The following is a 19,188-nucleotide window of genomic DNA, read 5'->3' as shown; positions in this document are numbered from 1 at the left end:
ATGTTTGGCAGGACTCTGGAGTCAAATCTGGGGCATATTATCAGTACATTTGGGTAAAATACAGACTTCGCTTATCCCTCCAAGACATGCAGAGTAATTTCTGAATCAAATCCCCTGGTGAAACTTGTCCAATCTGAATAGAGCTTCCGGTGACTGAATTCACTGCTGAAAATTGATGTAATCCATAGAAATGTGATGAAACCCAAAAATATGTACTTACTAATCTCTCGTGGTATCCCGCTGTGCAGGTAGTTTTGGTTTAATTTGATTTCTGCCTCCACAATTTAACGGTGCTCTGCTCACAGCATTATAAAAATAACACAAAAAAATTCCACAGCAGCATCTTTCCGGAAGCGTCGTCCCTTTAATGTACAGAAAACACTGCCGACAGTCTTCTATTTCCCCGGGAGGAAGTGGCTTCCATAAAAACTGTCCGCGGTGACGTCTGTGGACTCACCAGAATAGCAGGGGAATTTATTCTGGAACCGTAGCTGCTGTTGAATTTTTTAAATGCAATTTTTCAATCCTGTGTGAACCACATATGAAATTCCAGTCACTCTCAGGAGAAACCTCAAAACTATATGAGCAGCTGGATTTTCCACCTCTCAGACTGAGTGGAAACAATGTTGTTTTATTTTGTAATTTGGGAGAAAAAAACCTGAGTAACGGAACCTGAACAGAGCAAAGAGTGAAGAGGCGTCTGTGATCATGCTTGACTTCCTCAGAGATCCGACCCACCAGTTAACTGCGGGGTGAAGACTGTTTAATGTGTCGCTTTTCCTTAAATAGCTCTAACAGACACGATCAGACAGGAAGGATGATGACATTTAGTGCTCTCTAGCAGACATCCAACAGGTACACTGAGTACCAGCAGGTTTAGAGACAATTTATGGACAATTTTGACCAAATTTCTGGTTTCAAATACGTTTCTTTAAATTGTGACTCTGCATGAGGGAGCTTTCATCACCGTCAACTGCGGAGAGGGAGTCTGTTGTGTAGGAACACAAAGCGCTTTAGCTTTTGTTTTCCTGGTACTTTTCGAGTTCTTGTTTTATTTTCAAATGAAACAAGCTCCCAGGCTGTGCTGAACTCGGCACCTCCACGTCACCTAATGTACGTACCTGATGATTGTCGCCTTGAAGAAACGAGAAGAAGTTCAACTCTGCAAATCAAGTAGACACAGAGTCAGTGGAGAATAGCAACAACAAGTAACAAATACAAGTGTGTTTGAAGGTTAAAGTATTGCGTACGGAGGACCGATACTGACAAAATATAAATAAAGGGAAAGAAATAAATAATCTTTTCAATGCACAACAGAAATTATAAAATGTGTTTCAATTTGCTTCTGTATTTCTTTATATTTTACAATCGCTTTCCAATTTATTTCCCCCTTTTATCAACTCAATTATAAATTTTTAAGCATTTCATTTTTTCCCGTTGCTAATTCCCTCTTTTTTATTTCTCCACGCTTATTTATATCTTTCATTTCTTTTTTTTACTATATCTGAGGTTTCGACAATGAGAACTAAAATCACTCCAGTCAATGTTCCTGAGCTGAGTTGTGGGTAAAACGTTACAAAGTAATCCGTTAGAGTACTTAAATGACATTTTGTTGGAACGAGTAACGTAACGCCTTTGATCCCTGAAGCATTTTCTCTTTTTCTGTTTCTGTCCTGCTGCTCGACACATGGCTATGTCAGCTGAAGGTAAACCACACGCATAGCCAGCCAGCTCGATGTAGCGAGGTGGCCGAGAGGACAGCGATAACTTTGTAGAAATATTCCCAGAGAACAACATCACTGTGAAATGTAAGTTGTGCTTATTGTATAGTTTTCACATTGAAACCGCTGTGCCTAACACTGCCTGGCTCCGCCCAGTTCGCTGTCAGACAAATAAAGAGCTTTAAATGTTATATTGGGTCCATCATCCATTTTATCAGTCTTCTGAGTTACAGACTGTGGGCTGTAAAGAAGGCAACAAAATGACGGTAAGGTCAATACACTCAAAGGTTCATGTACAGTTTGCAGCATGTTGTCTGGACAATATAACCGACATGTTTTACTGTAATTTTCGTTAACGCTGACGTACTTAAACACGTTACTTTCCTCAGTAGGTAACGCAGTAAGTAACAGGTTATGTTTTACTGGCAGAAATCTTGCAATCTTGTAATTAGTAGCTGTTACCCAACACTGTTCCGAGTCAACTCGAGTCTGTGGGTGTTTACCTGACAGGTCGTTGGGGGTGTGATAGTAGGGTCTGTAGTCCTGGATGAGCGGGGGAACAGGAGGGATGTAGCTGGTGTCCACAGCCGGCATGCTGGGAGTGCGGCTCACAGGGGACGCCTGGTGGTGCAGGTTCAACACCCTGAAGGAAGATACAGAGGAGGAGCTTCAGAGATGAAGAAGTTAAGGGGACTCTAAATGTATAATTAGGTTCCTATTTCATGTCACAGGGGAGCTCGTCTCCTGTGCCGACCCCGAAACACAAATGTCAGAACAATAACAGTCACAGGGTTCATTAAAGTCAAATGACACAGCAGCAGCTTCTGCAGGTAATGCATTTTAATCTGACAGATGTCGCTGTTAAAAGTTTCAGATAACTGACTTCAAAATCTTCAGTAGACTTTTGAGGTTGGAGATGCCGCTGGCACCAGAAATGTTTCACTTCACTGCATGTCCATCAATCCTTCCTGATCCCGAGACGGTTACCAAGCACTTAATTCGATTCTATATACACATGGAATTATGACTGGCTGGTTTTCAAACTGTTCATGATACTGCAGAAAAACAGATTTTGTGTTTTATTTTTAGCCACAGTGGCCAAAAGAATTGAGTCAGAGGAGCGAATGAAAGCTGCGACAATTAGTTGATTCATTAATTAATCAACAGCACAGTCTTTAGGCTTCATCTGTCATCAACAGCACACACAACAGAATCTGTGAAGTCAGTAATCGGACAATTCTTGCTGCAAAGTGACTTGTTTCTACTTGAGTTTCGGTGAACAAGAGATCTTTTTTTTTTTTACTCAGTTGTTAATATTTCTGGACAGATGACTGAACCAGCCGAGTTTCATGCAGATCCAAGATGTAGAAGAGCTCTTTGAGTCACGTAGCATCCAAAATGAATGGGACTTTTATTTTCTCCTCTATAAGGTGTGTTTGGCTGAAAGTTTATACATGTGGAACTATTCCTGGCTGAACTTAAATCCTCTGTTCATGACGCAGTTTGTGCAGAAACACAAACAGATTTAGTGTTCCTCTCTGAGATACTTCTGAGTTCAGCTGCAAGAACTCATGAATCATTTAACATCTAGATAATTATGTGAGCAGGCAAATGGAGCCCCATTTCTCTTTCTGAAACACAAACTGCGTGTGGAGACGAGATCACAGTGTCGCAGTGTGGCTGACCCTTTGTTGATGACGGGCGGCGAGGTCGGGGACATAGAGGGACACGCTCTTTTGGGTGGAGGAGGCAGCGGCGGCGGCGGCGGGGGCGGCGAGTCCTGTCCTTCGTCCTCCGAGGAGCTGTCCAGCGTCAAGTCGATCACCTCCACCTTCTTGCTGTTGCTGCCGTTGCTGTGGCTGGACGACGAGGAGCTCCGCTGATCTGCGCCTGCAGACGTCCGACATGAAGCTGGAGAGCAGCGGGAACGTTTTAGTTTGTGTTTTTGTGGTGGGGAAGTAAAAAGCAGAGTGCTATGGACCATGTGTACAATTTCCTCTACCCTCGTGTGAGATACACTAGGTTACTATGGAGACAGGCAGTTTACTCAGAGCCGCTGTGATTGATGCCTTACCAAATTAAAACCGACACTTCATAAACACAGAGGAGGAGGGGATGCACGTCCTCCCTCTTCTTACCACGTCTCTTTAATCCTAATATAATTACTTCCAGCCTTCCCTCGCTGCTTTTATATCGCAGCAACCTTTGTGTCTTACCCTCCCCCACACTCTGTCCCCCGGTCCACCCCCATGACATGTCTCACCGTCCAGGCCGTTGTTATATGAGGCAGAGGAGACCTCCTGAACTTCCTTCTTAGACCTCATCGGGGCCCAGCTGCCGTCCTCCTTGAACTGGATCTCGTCACAGTCTGTGCAGCTGTTGAGGATCTCCACGAAAAGCCTGAGGACAAACATGCACGTCATACACAAACACATCCGGGGAAATGCGCACAAACACACAGAGAAATCTGTATTTTCTAAACAAACGCTGAGCGGAAAAGATCCTACACTTTGAAGGAATTCTAACATCAACATTCTGTCCACATAAAATACTTCAGTGAGCTGAAGGAACACTCCAGCAGTCCATCTTTTCATCTTATACACTGATCACTTGCAGGCTTTAAAGCTACGAGGTCGTTTCTGCTGTGAATCTAAGCCAACTATCGCTGCTGGCCTCCCTAAAGGAGCAAGCAACAAACATTTTGCATTTCAAGTCGCAGGATGCTGATGAGGCCGATGTTCTGTCCTTTAAAACTACATGTGACATGTTTTCCGTGAAGCCTTTCATTTTCAGATGAAACTTTACAGTGATTAGATTACAGTGTATCCATTACAGACAGGTGCTGTATCTCCTTTCAAAAAAAAACATTTGAACTTTGTGCAGACACTCAGAAGTAAATATGCATTTACTCTAATTTGCCACTATGGGGAAAAGCTTTTAAAAATGTTTTTAATTGCCGTTAAAAGACAAAGGCAGGCATCTATTTAGTGATTATAGTGTCACAGCTGAGTTTGTCAAAATAACTGAGACTGCACAGGAGACATACCGCGGACGACCACAAGATGCAGCAGAAAGCTGACTGACTGCCGGTACTCGCTTTACTGACGCGCTGGCAGGCATGTCTCTGCACAGTCAGTCCGGTCACGGTCAGTTCTGCTCTTCTGCGCTTTTCTAATCACACCTAGAGCTGATACAACCTTAACCCTTCTGACAGATAGACTTTATATGTCCCGGATAAGCGGGACTTTGCCTTTTCTGCAAGTTAAAAGGACCATAGGCTTGTGTGACAATCTACAAAGGAAGTGGGGGACGGGGCAGCTGTAGCTCAAGGTAGAGCGGATCGTGTAGCGATCGGAAGGTTGAATCCACTGGTTTGAATCCCGGCTCCCCCAGGCTGAGCTGAGCTGAACGATGAAGTGTCCTTGAACAGGATACTGAACCCCAAATTGCTCCTGCAATTAGCAGTTAGCACCCTTCCGCCATCAGTGTGTGTGAATGTGGTCTAATGTGGCAAATGTTGTAAAGCACATTGAGTGTGTCGACTGGAAAAGTGCTATATAAATGCAAGTCCATTTACCATTTGTGTGCTCATCTCCGAGGAATAAAAACACAATCACAAACAGCATCGCCACTGTTTCAGTGGGTTTTCTTGCCAGATTTGCATGCAGGGAAGACTGCTACAAACTGTGAGCCGGCTGCAAGCAGGCTCGATGTGAAAAGTGGTTAACATGGGTGCCGAAATTGCGAGCGGCAATTTTTTGGTGCTTTTGCTGTGCTCCTGTGTCTCCCCAGCAGGACATGGAGAAGGGCAGAAAAGAGTACTTGTGAGACACGCTGAAACACAAGAACAAGTCCCAGTGCGCCCAAGAGTAAAATGAAAACGTGCCTGTACGTGAGAAAAAGTCATGACACACCGAAGGGGAAAATGTAAACGCACTGTTACTGCATTCTGGTCAGTAGCGTCCCACTTATAGCACTTTCTTCTTCCCTGTAACAATTTTGTGTTTTGCCTTCGTACCATACCAGGAATATTTCACGTGCCAAATTTTATCCACTTGTTCAGATTTGATTGATTTTGACAATTTTCCTGCTTTTAGGGATTATATAATGGGTGGTGGAGGTTTGGGTGACCTACCCGTCGATGATGAGATGTTCATAGGGGGCCTTCTTATCACATACAGGACACACCCAGGTTGGCTTCTTCTCGTTCATCTGGATGTAGAGTGTGGCGTCAAAGCACTGCAGGTGGGAGCATGTCAGCGCCCGGCATGGGATCATCAGCCGCATCTTCCCCAGCTGCACAGTGTGTGCACACACGTGCAGTCAGGGCATATAGAAGTCACAAACAGCAGGGATGAGATGGAGGGAATACGAAAGCGTAAATGTCACAAACGCGCCGAGCCCACATGGAAAGGGTGGATGATAGGGGTAGACAAGACAATTTGACAGGTGGATCACGTACACAAGTCAAAGTTAAAGGCATGTTCAGGCACACAGAAAAACAAGAAAACAGGAGAAAGAAAGGACAGACACGTCTCTGCGTGAACGGATGTCTAAACACTGCGTTAAATTCATGAGGAGCAGGGAGGATGTTTACCGGGCAGAGAAGCGACACACGAAGGCTGGTCGTGGCTATTTCACTGTCCGGGTCTGCTGTCAGCTTCTCTTTGACTGCAGGAGACAAGAGATCAGAGGACATCAGAACATGAGTGAGCGAGAACCAAAAGACTTCTTCTTGTTCTGCTTTTAGTCTCCTTCACCACGTATAAAACCAGGGTCATGAATGAGGCGGTTTTCTGTAGTTGACCTCACGCTGTGAGGGACTGACTGAATCTCTGCACCTACTTCTTCTTCTATCATTTCCTATACAGTGTAAAATATATAGAGATAAATAGCATTTGTACATTTTCATCAACAAAAAGAGAGATGGAAGTGTAGCAGCTTACAACCCTGATTCTACAAAACATAGCACTGTGCACATTGTAAATAAACCAGAATGTGATCTCTTACTTATGAACTTGACTTGCACTCAACTGAAAACAATACAGAGACAATATATCTAATGGTGCTTTTTCTACATATATGCTTATTCAGCAAACAAGTGGGGACAACGAAAGTCTGGGAAAGACTCACTTACTAAAAAAAAAAAAAAAAAAAAAAGTTAAATGAAGTAACTTATGCATTATACTACACTTCCCTTATAAAACAAATAATAATAAGACAACACAAAGAGAGTAAGATTTAAAGAAAGCCCAACACCATTTTCTAATGAAATTGCATTTAACATAGACCAATATTCGGTTTAGTAAGATAAACATGGGCTCTTATATCGATCCAGTGAATCTGATCAATGAAACAATGTGAAACATCCTTACTGAGTGCTCTGGAGTGGTCTGGGTTTCTGATGCCTTTCGCCCGTAGTCTCTGTAACAGCACTGTGGACGACTGCTGCTTCACCAAGTACACTGCCATGGAGTAACTCTGTGGACACACACAAATACAGACAGTGATGTGATAATGTGCAGAGTGGCACTTTACATCCCTCATGGCGGCACGAGGGATTTCTGGGCCGCACCCGCCCGGTGTGACACAAGGTTGGTCCAACTGCTCTGAGACAAATGGATGCTCAGCCATGTGTGAGGAAGAACTTGTGCCCTGATGGACTTTTCGTTGCGAGATGGTTCCTTTACTGCCCTCTACTGCCTGTCTGCAGAATGTCAAGCTCCACCCAACTCCGTCAAATCCACACTTGAGATAAATTAACAGATTTATTTGGTCTGAAATGTTTCATCAAAAGGTGATTTTGTCAATAACTGAGTCTTCACTCAACATGCATTTTGCCCATATGAGGTCACAGTTTTATTCTTTCTTCCTCTGCTCATCCATTAAAGATTTGTGTCTGTAAGACCTCCACACCGTGGTGGGCAGACATTCCACTCCCTGAGCTTCAAACTGCCGCCCACACACATGCATGTGATGCGTACATTTTTATTATGTAAGCCTACGTGGCTCACATGGTCACTTTATCTTTTGTGACTGCTGCTTTTCTGGATCTTACCCAATGCCCAAGTAAAGAACCTTATTAATTTTGTCTTCAAAAAGCTATATACAAAAAAAATCTACTTAGACACACAGACACAGACACAGACACACAGACACACACACACAATAATATATAATAAAAGTCTGCATCAATGTCTGTCTAGACTGTAACAGAAGAACGAGATGATTCTCTAGATCCAGTCTTATTTACAGCTTCTTGATGAATACATTGGAAACCTAATCAGGATTAACGGAGGATTTCAATTAACTGTCCCACAAACTCCAGTGAGATAAGACACAGTTCTTGATATTACATAAAAACGAGTTTGTGCTGACAGAAATGTATATAAAAATAAAACCAACTAAACATTTTAGTCAGCAAACCCTGAAGTGACGTTTTTAAATGTATTCATGCTGCCGCCAAGACACAGACATGGAAGAAACTGCAGATCAAATTAAATTCCTGTTTGTATCTGTTAAGTTCTGTGTTAATACCATTTTATACTTGTCTAAAATATTACTACACACCAGGTGTATATTACTATAGTGGAATTAGTGTGTGCATCTTGTACTTCTGTGTCACATCTGTGTGCAGTATTCATTCTATTTTACTATCTATTATCCATCACTGAACCTCTATTTTTCTCTCTGCTTCGGGCTGAAACAAGTGAATTTCCCTGGCGAGGGATCAATAAAGTCTTGTCGTATGATTGCACTTAATAAATGACTTTATCACTGATCAGCATTTTATCAGCTTAAAAGCATAATCAAAGTCAAGGACCTGGTGACAAGTCAAGATTTGGAATACTTTAAACTTGAACAAAATCACTTCATCAGTGCATCAGAATGAAAAGGCCAACAGGGACCTGAAACTTCCTTCAGGACAGGACAGCCCGCATCACCCCAGTCAATCTCCAACCAGTCAGCCAGTCAGAAGTTTTGTTACTTATTGGAGTTGGCACATAATATCTATCTGGTATGCTTGTGAAGTAAAACCCTGTGAGACCTGTGAGATCACTGGGGAGTGGACTGCGAGTGGTGCTGAGGCCAAGATCCACTGCAGGCACGTTAAGACGTTGTTTTTTAAAGGAGACCTACTTGGTTTTTAGCCTCCTCTTCAGTGTGTTATTGAAGTTCTTATGCATGTAAAAGATTAAAAACATTTTTTTCAAAAGTTTAAAAGGTCAGGTTCTGCACCAACGGAAGCCCTTCTCTCCCACAGACAAAGAGACACCTTGAATCCTGTCTTTAATCCTAGGACTTTATGACATCACACTGCGTCACTGTGTCCGGCCATTTGCATCATTTATGCCGAGCAGCTGATATGACATGTAAGAATTTAGCACAGCTGCTCTGTTGTTGTAAGCTGTGCTAGCACAGACATGTGTGAGCTGACCAGTCAGATGAGGAGAAGAAGCCTTAAAGAGACAGGAGCTAAAACTAAAAGTTTTTTTTTTTTTTTTTAATTTATTCTTTAAATTATTCTCTTATTCTTTAAATGTTATCCTTTTTATTCTGCTCATTATAATTGTGAAAAACATAATGTAACTTCATTCATTTAACGTGCTTGTTCCCATCTTGAATCAGCTTCCTTTGCCTTTTCAAACCTCCCTGTTGAGAAACTGTGATGCTTTGGGCCTTACCCTTCCGATCTCGGCGGTCCACGACACCACAATGGTATTGGGGACTGTGGTGGACAATCTGACCAGTGAGGTAATGTTGATGGGCCGGCTGGGCCGCTTAGGCTCCACGCCATTTTTGGTTGGAGGAAGATAACCCTGGAGGAGGAAACATAATGAAGTTAGATTCTAATGCTCATCAAATAAAAATCCTGTCACTCCTCTCGTTCCTGTGGTTACCCACCGGCAGGTTACATGGCTTCCCGTTGACTTTCACGCACAGATTGGGTGGAAAATGGTCTTCCTGAGGACAGCTCGTCTCCGACAGGCAAAACCGCAACTGAACTTGAACTGAGAAGTCACATTTGGTCCCCGAGATGTCCCTTTGAGCACAGAAACAAATTTATCACTACACATCTGCAGAACGCATGTACATCTATCAATTATTCAGCATCCTGCACTGACAGAGCGGCGTTCGTCTTACATCGAGCTGCTGATCTGCTGGACTTGCTGTGGCGTTAATGCGAAGGCAAAACACGTCTCCTGAAATCGCTGGCTGTTGTCTGATGCTGCAGAGAGGGACAGAGAGGAGGGGAGACATTTTGAATCAACATAAATTATAAACATCCACCAAGTTTCTCACAGTGACAAAATGTCGGCCAAATATAAAAAGAAATGTGACCCACACAGAGTGAGGTTTAGAAGACCGAACCTCTGCAAAGACAAAGCATAGCTGCATACTCTTTTAATCTGCAGATGGAGGTTAAGCAGAAGGTGCGTGAACAGTAATGTATCCGAGGCTGCATAAACAGCATTATTAGGATCTTCTAGACATGAAATTAGCCAAAGCTAAACAACTACTGGATGTCAAACCACATCACCTCCCACAGAGGTGAAGAAGAAGAAGAAGAAGAAAAATGTGTGCACGTGTTCTATTTATAGGCCGACCGAGAGGTGCTGGAAATAACTGGTGCTGCTAACCCAACCTTCATTAAAGAGACAGCAGGTTCGCGAAGGCATGAAAAGTTTGTGTGTACATGTCAGAAGATGGTGAGAAGATGGAGCTCGACCCAACTGTGGTTTTCATCCGTACTTACAGGAATAGTTTAACAGTTTGGTTTATCTGCTGCCTCACTTCCTTTCTGAGAGGTGGATGAAAAGATCGATACAACTCTCAGATCTGTGTTCAGTATGGAGCTAGAGGTGGGAGGTGATTAGCTTAGCTTCGTATAAATACAAGAACAAAGGGGAAGAGGGAGTCTGGTTCAGTCCGAAGACAAGACAATGGACAAAGTCCAATTACAAAATAATAAAGATTATTTATATAGCACTTTCAAAACAAAAGTTACCAACTTGTTTAAATAGACAAAATGAAATGGTCGTCAAATACTGATACACGATTAGTTAAAAACAGTTTAAATGTTCTACAACCTTAAGCAGCAGGAGAAAATTGAGAAAATTGAGAAAGAATAATATAAGTTAAATAAAACAAAGGTTTTAAGGTCTATTTCAGTTCATTCTTTACCTCATTTTAGCAAGATATATCATGCAGGAGTAACAAGACTATGTTCAGTTATTCTGTTCGATAAATAATCTGTCTTTAACTGCTATTTTAAACTCGCTGAATCTAAAAGTTGTGTGTGTGCTGGGGGAGGCACTGCACTGTTGGCGTGCTACAACAGCCAACGGGGCAACGAAAATGCAAATAAGTGAGTAACAGTTATCCCGGCGTTCACGATATTATCCTGAAAATCATCGGAATCTGCTTCAAAAACAAACTGGAATCCCATGTTCTGTGAGGAAACAAATAATTTGATTTCATCACAGATAGGACATATCTTTTATTTTTTGGTGAGCACCCTTCTTCTTTTGTGATGAACAAACTGCTCAGCGGGCAGAGGACACTACGACAGAAGACACTGGTCACAGAGATGGGAATGCAAATTGGAGTTGTCGGTCCATGGTAGTGTTGTCACGGTACAGGACCCTCTAATTTCGATACAAAACCCTGAAAATATGAAAACTACTGATATTTGATACCAAGTTCCATGATACCGTGTGTAAAATGCGGGAATTAAAATGTTCTTTGTTTTAGCAAATGATAAATATTACAAGGCTTTCGTACTGTGTGTTAAGAACAACACATTTAAAGTAATCAACTTGTGACTATAGTCAGCAGAGTGGGAGCAGGCAGGACTGTGTGTGTGTCGACTCGCTGAGAGGAGGCAGAGCGAGGAAGCACAGCTGCTACCAGCAGAGACACTCTGGAACATGCATTACTGCAACACTTTCAAATATTTAGTATCGACTTTTTTTTTTCCCCCAACACTAGCTTGCACTTCAGTCAGGTTCCTGTGGCAGGTTGTGCACCTGTCCCTGCCCGTCTTTAGTTAGGAATCCATCGCATTTCCACACATCGGGGACACAATAAGCAAACTGAGCTTTCAGCTGTGGGGCAGGCTCAGAATTTAAAAATGACTGGACAGATGCTGGATGGCAAGTCAAAATAAATGAATCAGGAAATCGATAGAGGACCGGTTAGAACTGAAGAAGCCTCTTGGATGAGAGGTGGAACTGCAACGCGTCCAGTTGCACACAATACAGCAGTCCTTCATCAACATAGAGGACTGTAGTTCATCAAGCTAGGCAGATTTTACAGGCCACTGATGTGAGGACACACAGGAGTTCATCCTCAGAGGTTTTTTCAGTGTGATCGGGGTGAAATCTTAAATCGTCCGGCAGGTATAAACAGCAGACTGATGCATGCCGACAGTCTGGAATCACTGACGAGCTGAAGAAAAACCAGAAGTAAATTTTGGTTTTCTTTTGGAAGAACAGAGAACCAAGCTAAGTCTGAACACACCAACTAAAATCTTCACCACAAGAGTGCTCTGTACACCTGTGAGTGAGCGTTACACACCACTGTTAAAACACTGTAGGACCCTGTTTGCGTGCACATGCCATATTTAATGAATCTCGGTGGGAATCTTCTGGCCCGAGGGCTGTGTGAGCGAGGGGGAAGATGAGTTACAGGATTACCTGTCAGGAATCACGATTGTTGCTTTAATTACCGAAAATAAAGTAGAAGTGTCAAACACACGGAGGGAAAGTTGCGTGCACACATGATCGTGCACTCTGACGTGCACTCTCGGCAGGTTAAAGTACACGGAGGCTATTTTTCTCCATGTGGGGCGTCGAAGGCGACAAATTCTGCAGCTCCTGTGGATGATTACCGGACCAATCATGTTCCTCCTCTCATCAGCCTTTCAAACAGCCATTAATTTTCACAGTAACGACCCATTTCACCGCCCACATGCCGTATAATTTGTATGGCGTGTATTCACGGTATGCTTTCGCCCTTGCATCTTTGGAGCGGCAGCCTGTGTGCTGCAGAACAAAATCATCGGCACCAAGTGTGCTTTCGAACAACAGTCTTCCTCCTCTCCGGGCACACGCGCTAAAAATAGAAAGTGCTCTCTCACTCTCTCTCACTCCATCCTCTCTCACTCTCCCCCCTCATGTCTCCATCGCTCTATAACTCACCCTCTCTCCCTCCCTCTCTCTCTCTCTCTGGCAGTGGATTTGTTTCTGGTGTTTCAGTGTGTGTGGTTGGGAGAGATATGAGAAGGGTTGAAATGAGCTTTGATTGATGTCTTCCTCTTTTTCTCTCTCTCTCTCAGACACACTAACTTACTTTCACCCCAACACACACACACAAGATCCCACCGCGGCCTCTTTAACTCCAGTGATTTAAGATGCAGCAGAGTGTCTGACATCAACTTTAGGAGGTTCTAATAGTTTGACACATCATGAGACTGAAGCCAGGGCTGGATATCAGATACTTCTCTGACACGTTTTGTTGGAATGTGTTCCTGTTCTGTTTGTTCCCGTTTTCCTCCAGCTCTGCCCAGATGTGCTACATCTGATTGCTCAATGAGGTGCACCTGTTCTGGGAATAAAGCGCTTAAAAGCTCCTGCATCAGCACAGAGAGGCTTCTGCTGGGGGACTGATTGTTTCTCTGTGTCTCATCCTGAGATTCTGTGCTGCTGTCTTTTCACTGTGTGCCTTCTGGTAGACTTTGTTTTGCGTCTTAGTTGTTTATATGACTTCATGTTGATAAATCCCATGAATGCAGTTGTATTAAGGATCTCTTTATGTGGCTGATTTGAGTCAGTGGTGGAGTTTTGTGCATGTTATAATGGCGCTTCAGGATGGGGTTTAACACCAGAGAAGTAGAAGCATCAAAAACAGTTAGCAAAACTGAGCATCAAGAGGACAGATCATACTCTTCTTCCCTTTTTCATGATCAGACAGATCATTACCATAACCCATTTTAATACCGCATTTTATTTAAGCATGTGTTCTTATGTTGGGCAAATTTTAAAATATATAAATCTAAACAGATCAAAATTTTTGGAAATGTGCTGCCGAGTGTCAGACGAGGAACAGGATAAAATTCTCATATCTGTCAATTAAATATGGCTGTACATGTTCAGCTTAGTTCATCATAAAGACCGGAAACAGCAGTAATTCATACATTAACACGTTCGATCTTGTTTGTTTAATTTACACAAAAAGCAAAGTGTTAAACCATCAAGTTGTGACCTCAGAGGGGGTTTACGTGTGATCTTTGGGGAGCTGGTTTACAGTCTTAGCACTAAGCTGAGCTAATCGACGGCTGATGCTCAATCGAAGGTTGTATGAAGTGCCCATGTACTTCACACAGTCATGTGTTTCACAAAGTTTTGAACCTTGCCTCTTCCATGCTTGTCAATGACTGAGGCTTTGGAGGACGCTCCTTTCATACCAAATCACGATACTATCACCTGTCACCAATGAGCCTGTTTACCTGTGAAACAGGTGTTTTTGGATCATTCCGCAACTCTCACAGTCTGCTGTCGCTCCTGTCCTCACCTTAACTAAATTCAAAATAAGCACATATTTATAAAAAACATTACATTTATTGTTTCTGTGTTGATTTTTATTGAGTATATTCCTAAAAGGATGAGCAAATGATCACAGCTTGTTTTACTTAATGATTGATGATCAGAATTGGCTTGAACAATTCAGCCAGTCACCTTAGTATGTTTTAGGAAATGTAGTGTCAGATGCATTTGTCTAACTAGTGCTATGTGGCCAAATGTTAGGTGGATAGAAATTGGTATTAAATTATTCGGCTGCACCTTGTTTAAGTATTTTTCCGTTCAATGTTATAAATGTGGCACAAAACAAAACATTTTTGATTTGCGCAACTTTTATCCGAACTGTGATCAGTTAATATTTTCCGCCTCATCTGACAGATAAGCTTTGCAATGTTGAGAGATAAAAACAAGCAAAAGCAAGCACAGATAACAGATAATCATGTTTATCTTATAATTAATTACAGTGTTTTTATCCTCTAAAACAACCTTGACCTGATCGAGAATGCGGCCTCATCAAATATCAAACACGTGAAAACACAGAAGTGGGAAAAGACTGACGTGTTGGACATTAAATCTGATTTCATCGCGTGAAGCCGAGGCAGAATCTCACGAGTTGAGACATTAAGCCATTATAAAGAACGAAGCCGACTCCATCACTGAATGTAATTTCAATAAATGATGTCTCTATTTGAGTTCACAGAAAGAAGACACTGAATTAATGACGGCATGAGCTGAATTGTAATTACTGTTATTAAACACATTTCTGCCACTGTCTGTAATCTTATTTCTGCTTAGTGGTGCTTATTAGGATGTGAACATTAATAAATCAATGAGATATTCATTCTGTGACTCGAGTGTAATTACAATAAACAAATAAGAGCGTTTATCAGTGACACGAAGAGGAGAGTTTGTTCTGACTGAACATCAGTGGTGTGGTTTAAGGTGATCAGAGGAGAGGACGACGTTCAGCTGAGTTTTTCTACACGTCGTTCCGAGTTGTCGTGAAGAGAAGAGGCTAGGTGCTTCTCTGCAGTTTGTGATGGACCGTGTGCTTGACGTCAAGCTTCAAAATCAATCCGGCTGTTTTGACGCCATGCTTCAACCGACAGGAAATCATGTGAAAAATGTTACCATGGACGCGGGGAGTGCAAACTGAGACGCACTCCTGCTGCATGACAACCTGCAGACTCTCAGCCCTTCATGGTAGCCGGTCTGAGACCTCTGCTGTACCTGACATTGTCTTATAATGTAAAATGTATGTGTTGGAGAGACAGATGGCGGGAAGAGTGACAGATGGGAAAATGACCTTCAGTGGTTTGCTGTTTACAGTGTGGAGGAAATAAACTGAGGGGAACCCAAAACATCCAGTCAGCTGCCATTTTATCACGGTACTATATATAACAACAAACTAAGGGGCTGCAACCAAAGATTATTTTCATCTTAATCTGTTGATTAGCTCCTCAAATGTGAGGATTTGCTGCTTTTATTTGTAAATGACAAATCTTTAGGTTTTGGGCGGTTGGTTGCACAAAAGAATCTATTTGAAGACGTCATCTCGGCTCCGGGAAATTGTGATGGGTATTTATGATTTTCGTTTTTGGCATTTTACAGACAAAAAATTCATCATGAAAATGATCAGCCTGCTTCTGAAAATGATTGTTAGTCTGGGCCGTACTTCAAGTAGAAAAGGCGTGATCACTGCAGGCAAACGGTTTTGAAACCATGTACACATCTCAGTGAGCACGAGGGACAGCATGGAAGCATATACTGTAAAAATAATCAGACTGGTGATAAATGAAGGCATCTAACTACTGTTAATGACCACACTGAGAGGAAGCTGACGAACAGTTGTCAGTTACACTTTAAGGTCCAACAGTAAAAATCCTCTGTGAGTTAAAACAGACACTTTGTACCCGACACGTTTAAGATTTATGTTCCAGTTTGGTCACATCTGGTCTCAAAGCACTTGTTACCTCACGGTGAAATATTTCTACAGTTTGTCCTCCAGTTAAACTGAAACCCAGCTGTAAGAACTGAGTTACAGAACTCCATAGTGAAAAGATGGAGGAAACTATCAAAAAGCTCATTTGTGGATTGCGAGCCTTCTAGTTTGGAAAGTGTGAAATATTATTGCGATGTGATTTCGACCCGGCAGTCAGCAAAGACGTAGAAAACTTCTGGTTCTCGGTCTTCCCTCTCTGGTTAGAGGAGACGCCGTGTGAGCTAAGCTACAGAGAATGTGCTCGGCTCTACAGCCCGACTCCAGCACAACAAAGCCCAGCTGGAGTTTATTAACTTGTTAGTGGCTTTGCTACTTTTTCTCTGTTTGGTACACCACAGGCACAAGCACAGGCACACACACACACACACACACACACACACACACACACACACACACACACACACACACTCACACACACAAAACAACACATACGCGCACAACACACAACGGACACACGCACACACACACACACACACACTCACACACACAAAACAACACATGCGCGCACAACACACAACGGACACACACACACACGCACACACACTCACACACACACACACACACACACTCTCACACACACAAAACAACACATGCACGCACAACACACAACGGACACACGCACACACACACACACACACAAGCACACACACTCATACAAAACAACACATGCATGCACAACACACAATGGACACACACACACACACACACACAAACACAACACCCTGCAACATTCACAGGCAAAGACAAAAAACCTTTTCAGTGTCACTCAAATTCAGAACTACGATGCTGGAAGGATCCACAACAAAAGGTCAGATCTGGATGTTGCACCCACACTCTGAAGTGCGCGCGCACACACACACACACACACACACACACACACACACACACATACACACGCACACACACACACACACACACACAGAGAACATTTTTCCAGAAGTGTTACTTCCTCTCCCCAGAACAGCAGTGATTATCCTTTATTATCTGCATGAGGGTGTTGCACAGTCATATATTGACAGGGCTCATTAAGGCATTCCAGTGTGCTGACAGGACGGCTCAGGCTGGCATTAGATTTCCTCCGCCTGGCAGCCGGCCCTGCTATCGCCATCTATGCATTCATAATCGTCATAATAGCAGTGGTTACATGGCCAATATGTTTTTAATCAGACCAAAATCATTCTGAGAATATTCCAACTTAACTGTTTACATGGACATAATCTGACTGAAAACATCTAATTAGAATTTTAGTCGTGTGAAAAAGAGTTTCCACCTGCCAGGAATAAAACAGCAGAAGAGGAATATAATTATATTTATATATTTTTTTCAAACTTAAATTTAAATGAATTCACTCTGCCTGTTAAGACAATTTTCACGATGCACCCACACTTCGTCTTGGGTTCAATATTTGTGTCTCTGCTTCGGTGGATTCTGGCTTCATTCATTCTTTTGAACACTTGTTTGAACAACTCGTTATTTTGAACCTTTCGACAATCCTTAGGGTCCGTGACACATCGGGCTAAAGGTCTCCTGTCAGTGAGTGTCAGTGGCTCGAGTCGCCACTTGAAAGCCCTTGTCTGTGTTTTGTTGGCCAGTTGAGCATGTAGAATCGCTGATGGCTTCTAAGTGAGAGAAATCACTGTGTTTGGCTGTTCAGCTGAGCCGACCAGTGCACGAAAAGTGACACGGAAAAAGAAAGGGATATACTATTGATCCTGTCCCTGAAGTAGCCATGATTTCCCCCATGTAGCAAGGTTTCTGGACAGAAGATCCATCTGCAGCTGTTCTTATAATCGCTGAAATGCATCAGTCACATTTCAAGTAAAAATGCCAAATATTCTGATTCTTACATCTGAAATCATGAAGATTTGATGCTTTTCTTTGTTACATCTAATACTAAATTGAACACCTTTCGGTTTTAGACTATTATTTGGATAAAACAAGCAACATGAAAGCCAAATTTAATAATCAAGAAAATAATAATATCTATGATTTCACCCATTTCGTGCAGCTTCCTCCTGTATCCCATATTCTGTATCCCATATTCTGTATCCCATATTCTGTATCCCATATTCCCAATTAGATGCTGCTACGCTGGAGAGAGTGGTGTCAGGAAATGCATCTTAATCATAACAACAGTTTGTATATCTGCTGAGGTGTTTCCTTTCATGCAGGTGCAGAACATTCAGCCTTGTTGGCTGACGGCTGTAGTTTTTGCAGTGTGTTCAAGTGCAGCTTGTTGGATGAGACACAGGGCATGTGAGGTGATCCGACAGTTGGCCTTGTTGCAAGCTAATTCTTTGAGGTCAGTTTGGTAACAGTATTGGAAATAGGATAATCAAAGCCTCTCCCCTCTTGATCTGACAGAAAACCCATTAGGATCAGGACGGATCTGATCAGTCCGTTCCGACTGAGGTGGTTCCATGAGGCTTTTTCTATTCTGATTATTAGGGGACCTCTAGAGTCCATGCAGCTAATATCTTGCTGCTAATACCTAATACACACTATGCCCTAGTCACTGCGTAGTGAAACACATTGAAAGTAACAGTGTAAAGACGAGTGTGGCTCATGTTTGAGATGAGCTCAAGGAGCATCAAAAGTCAGGAGTCACAGTCAGGGTTCAGGTCCTCTAATCAGGAGAATCGGGAGGATGATGATGATGCGCCATCTCAGCCTAAGAAGTAAAATCCAGCTGGTTTTCCAGGCTCTGAGAGGGGAGCCATGCTGTGTGCAGTGTGTTTACAGTTCAGAGCAGCCTTCCTCCTTTGTTGATGTTCATTTGTTGTGAGAAGGCTGAGCTGTTTACAGTGAGATAGAGAATCCTGCTCGGGATCGTGCAGGGCGGTGAGAGTGGGTGCATCTCTGCTTGTGTTCTGATGCTGAG

At 42.7% G+C, this 19,188-nt stretch overlaps 1 protein-coding gene across 5 annotated transcripts in view; it reads right to left on the bottom strand.

Annotated features, from left to right (window-relative positions):
* The window catches only part of LOC119018096 (E3 SUMO-protein ligase PIAS1-like), a 68,856-nt gene that overhangs the window by 9,469 nt on the left and 40,199 nt on the right, over positions 1–19,188 (bottom strand). For all 5 annotated transcript variants that reach the window (XM_037095470.1, XM_037095468.1, XM_037095471.1 and 2 more), the window contains exons 3-12: positions 9,867–9,951; positions 9,627–9,765; positions 9,407–9,541; positions 7,097–7,202; positions 6,319–6,392; positions 5,857–6,017; positions 3,985–4,121; positions 3,407–3,632; positions 2,225–2,364; positions 1,122–1,162 (exon numbers count right to left, since the gene is read on the bottom strand). In XM_037095470.1, the coding sequence (XP_036951365.1) occupies positions 1,122–1,162; positions 2,225–2,364; positions 3,407–3,632; positions 3,985–4,121; positions 5,857–6,017; positions 6,319–6,392; positions 7,097–7,202; positions 9,407–9,541; positions 9,627–9,765; positions 9,867–9,951 (1,244 nt within the window). The remainder of the gene's footprint in view (positions 1–1,121; positions 1,163–2,224; positions 2,365–3,406; positions 3,633–3,984; positions 4,122–5,856; positions 6,018–6,318; positions 6,393–7,096; positions 7,203–9,406; positions 9,542–9,626; positions 9,766–9,866; positions 9,952–19,188) is intronic.

This window comes from Acanthopagrus latus, chromosome 4 (genome assembly GCF_904848185.1).
Source record: "Acanthopagrus latus isolate v.2019 chromosome 4, fAcaLat1.1, whole genome shotgun sequence".
Taxonomy (NCBI): domain Eukaryota; kingdom Metazoa; phylum Chordata; class Actinopteri; order Spariformes; family Sparidae; genus Acanthopagrus; species Acanthopagrus latus.
Note: the sequence above shows the minus strand (reverse complement) of the source record. Positions and strands in the feature narration are given on the sequence as shown.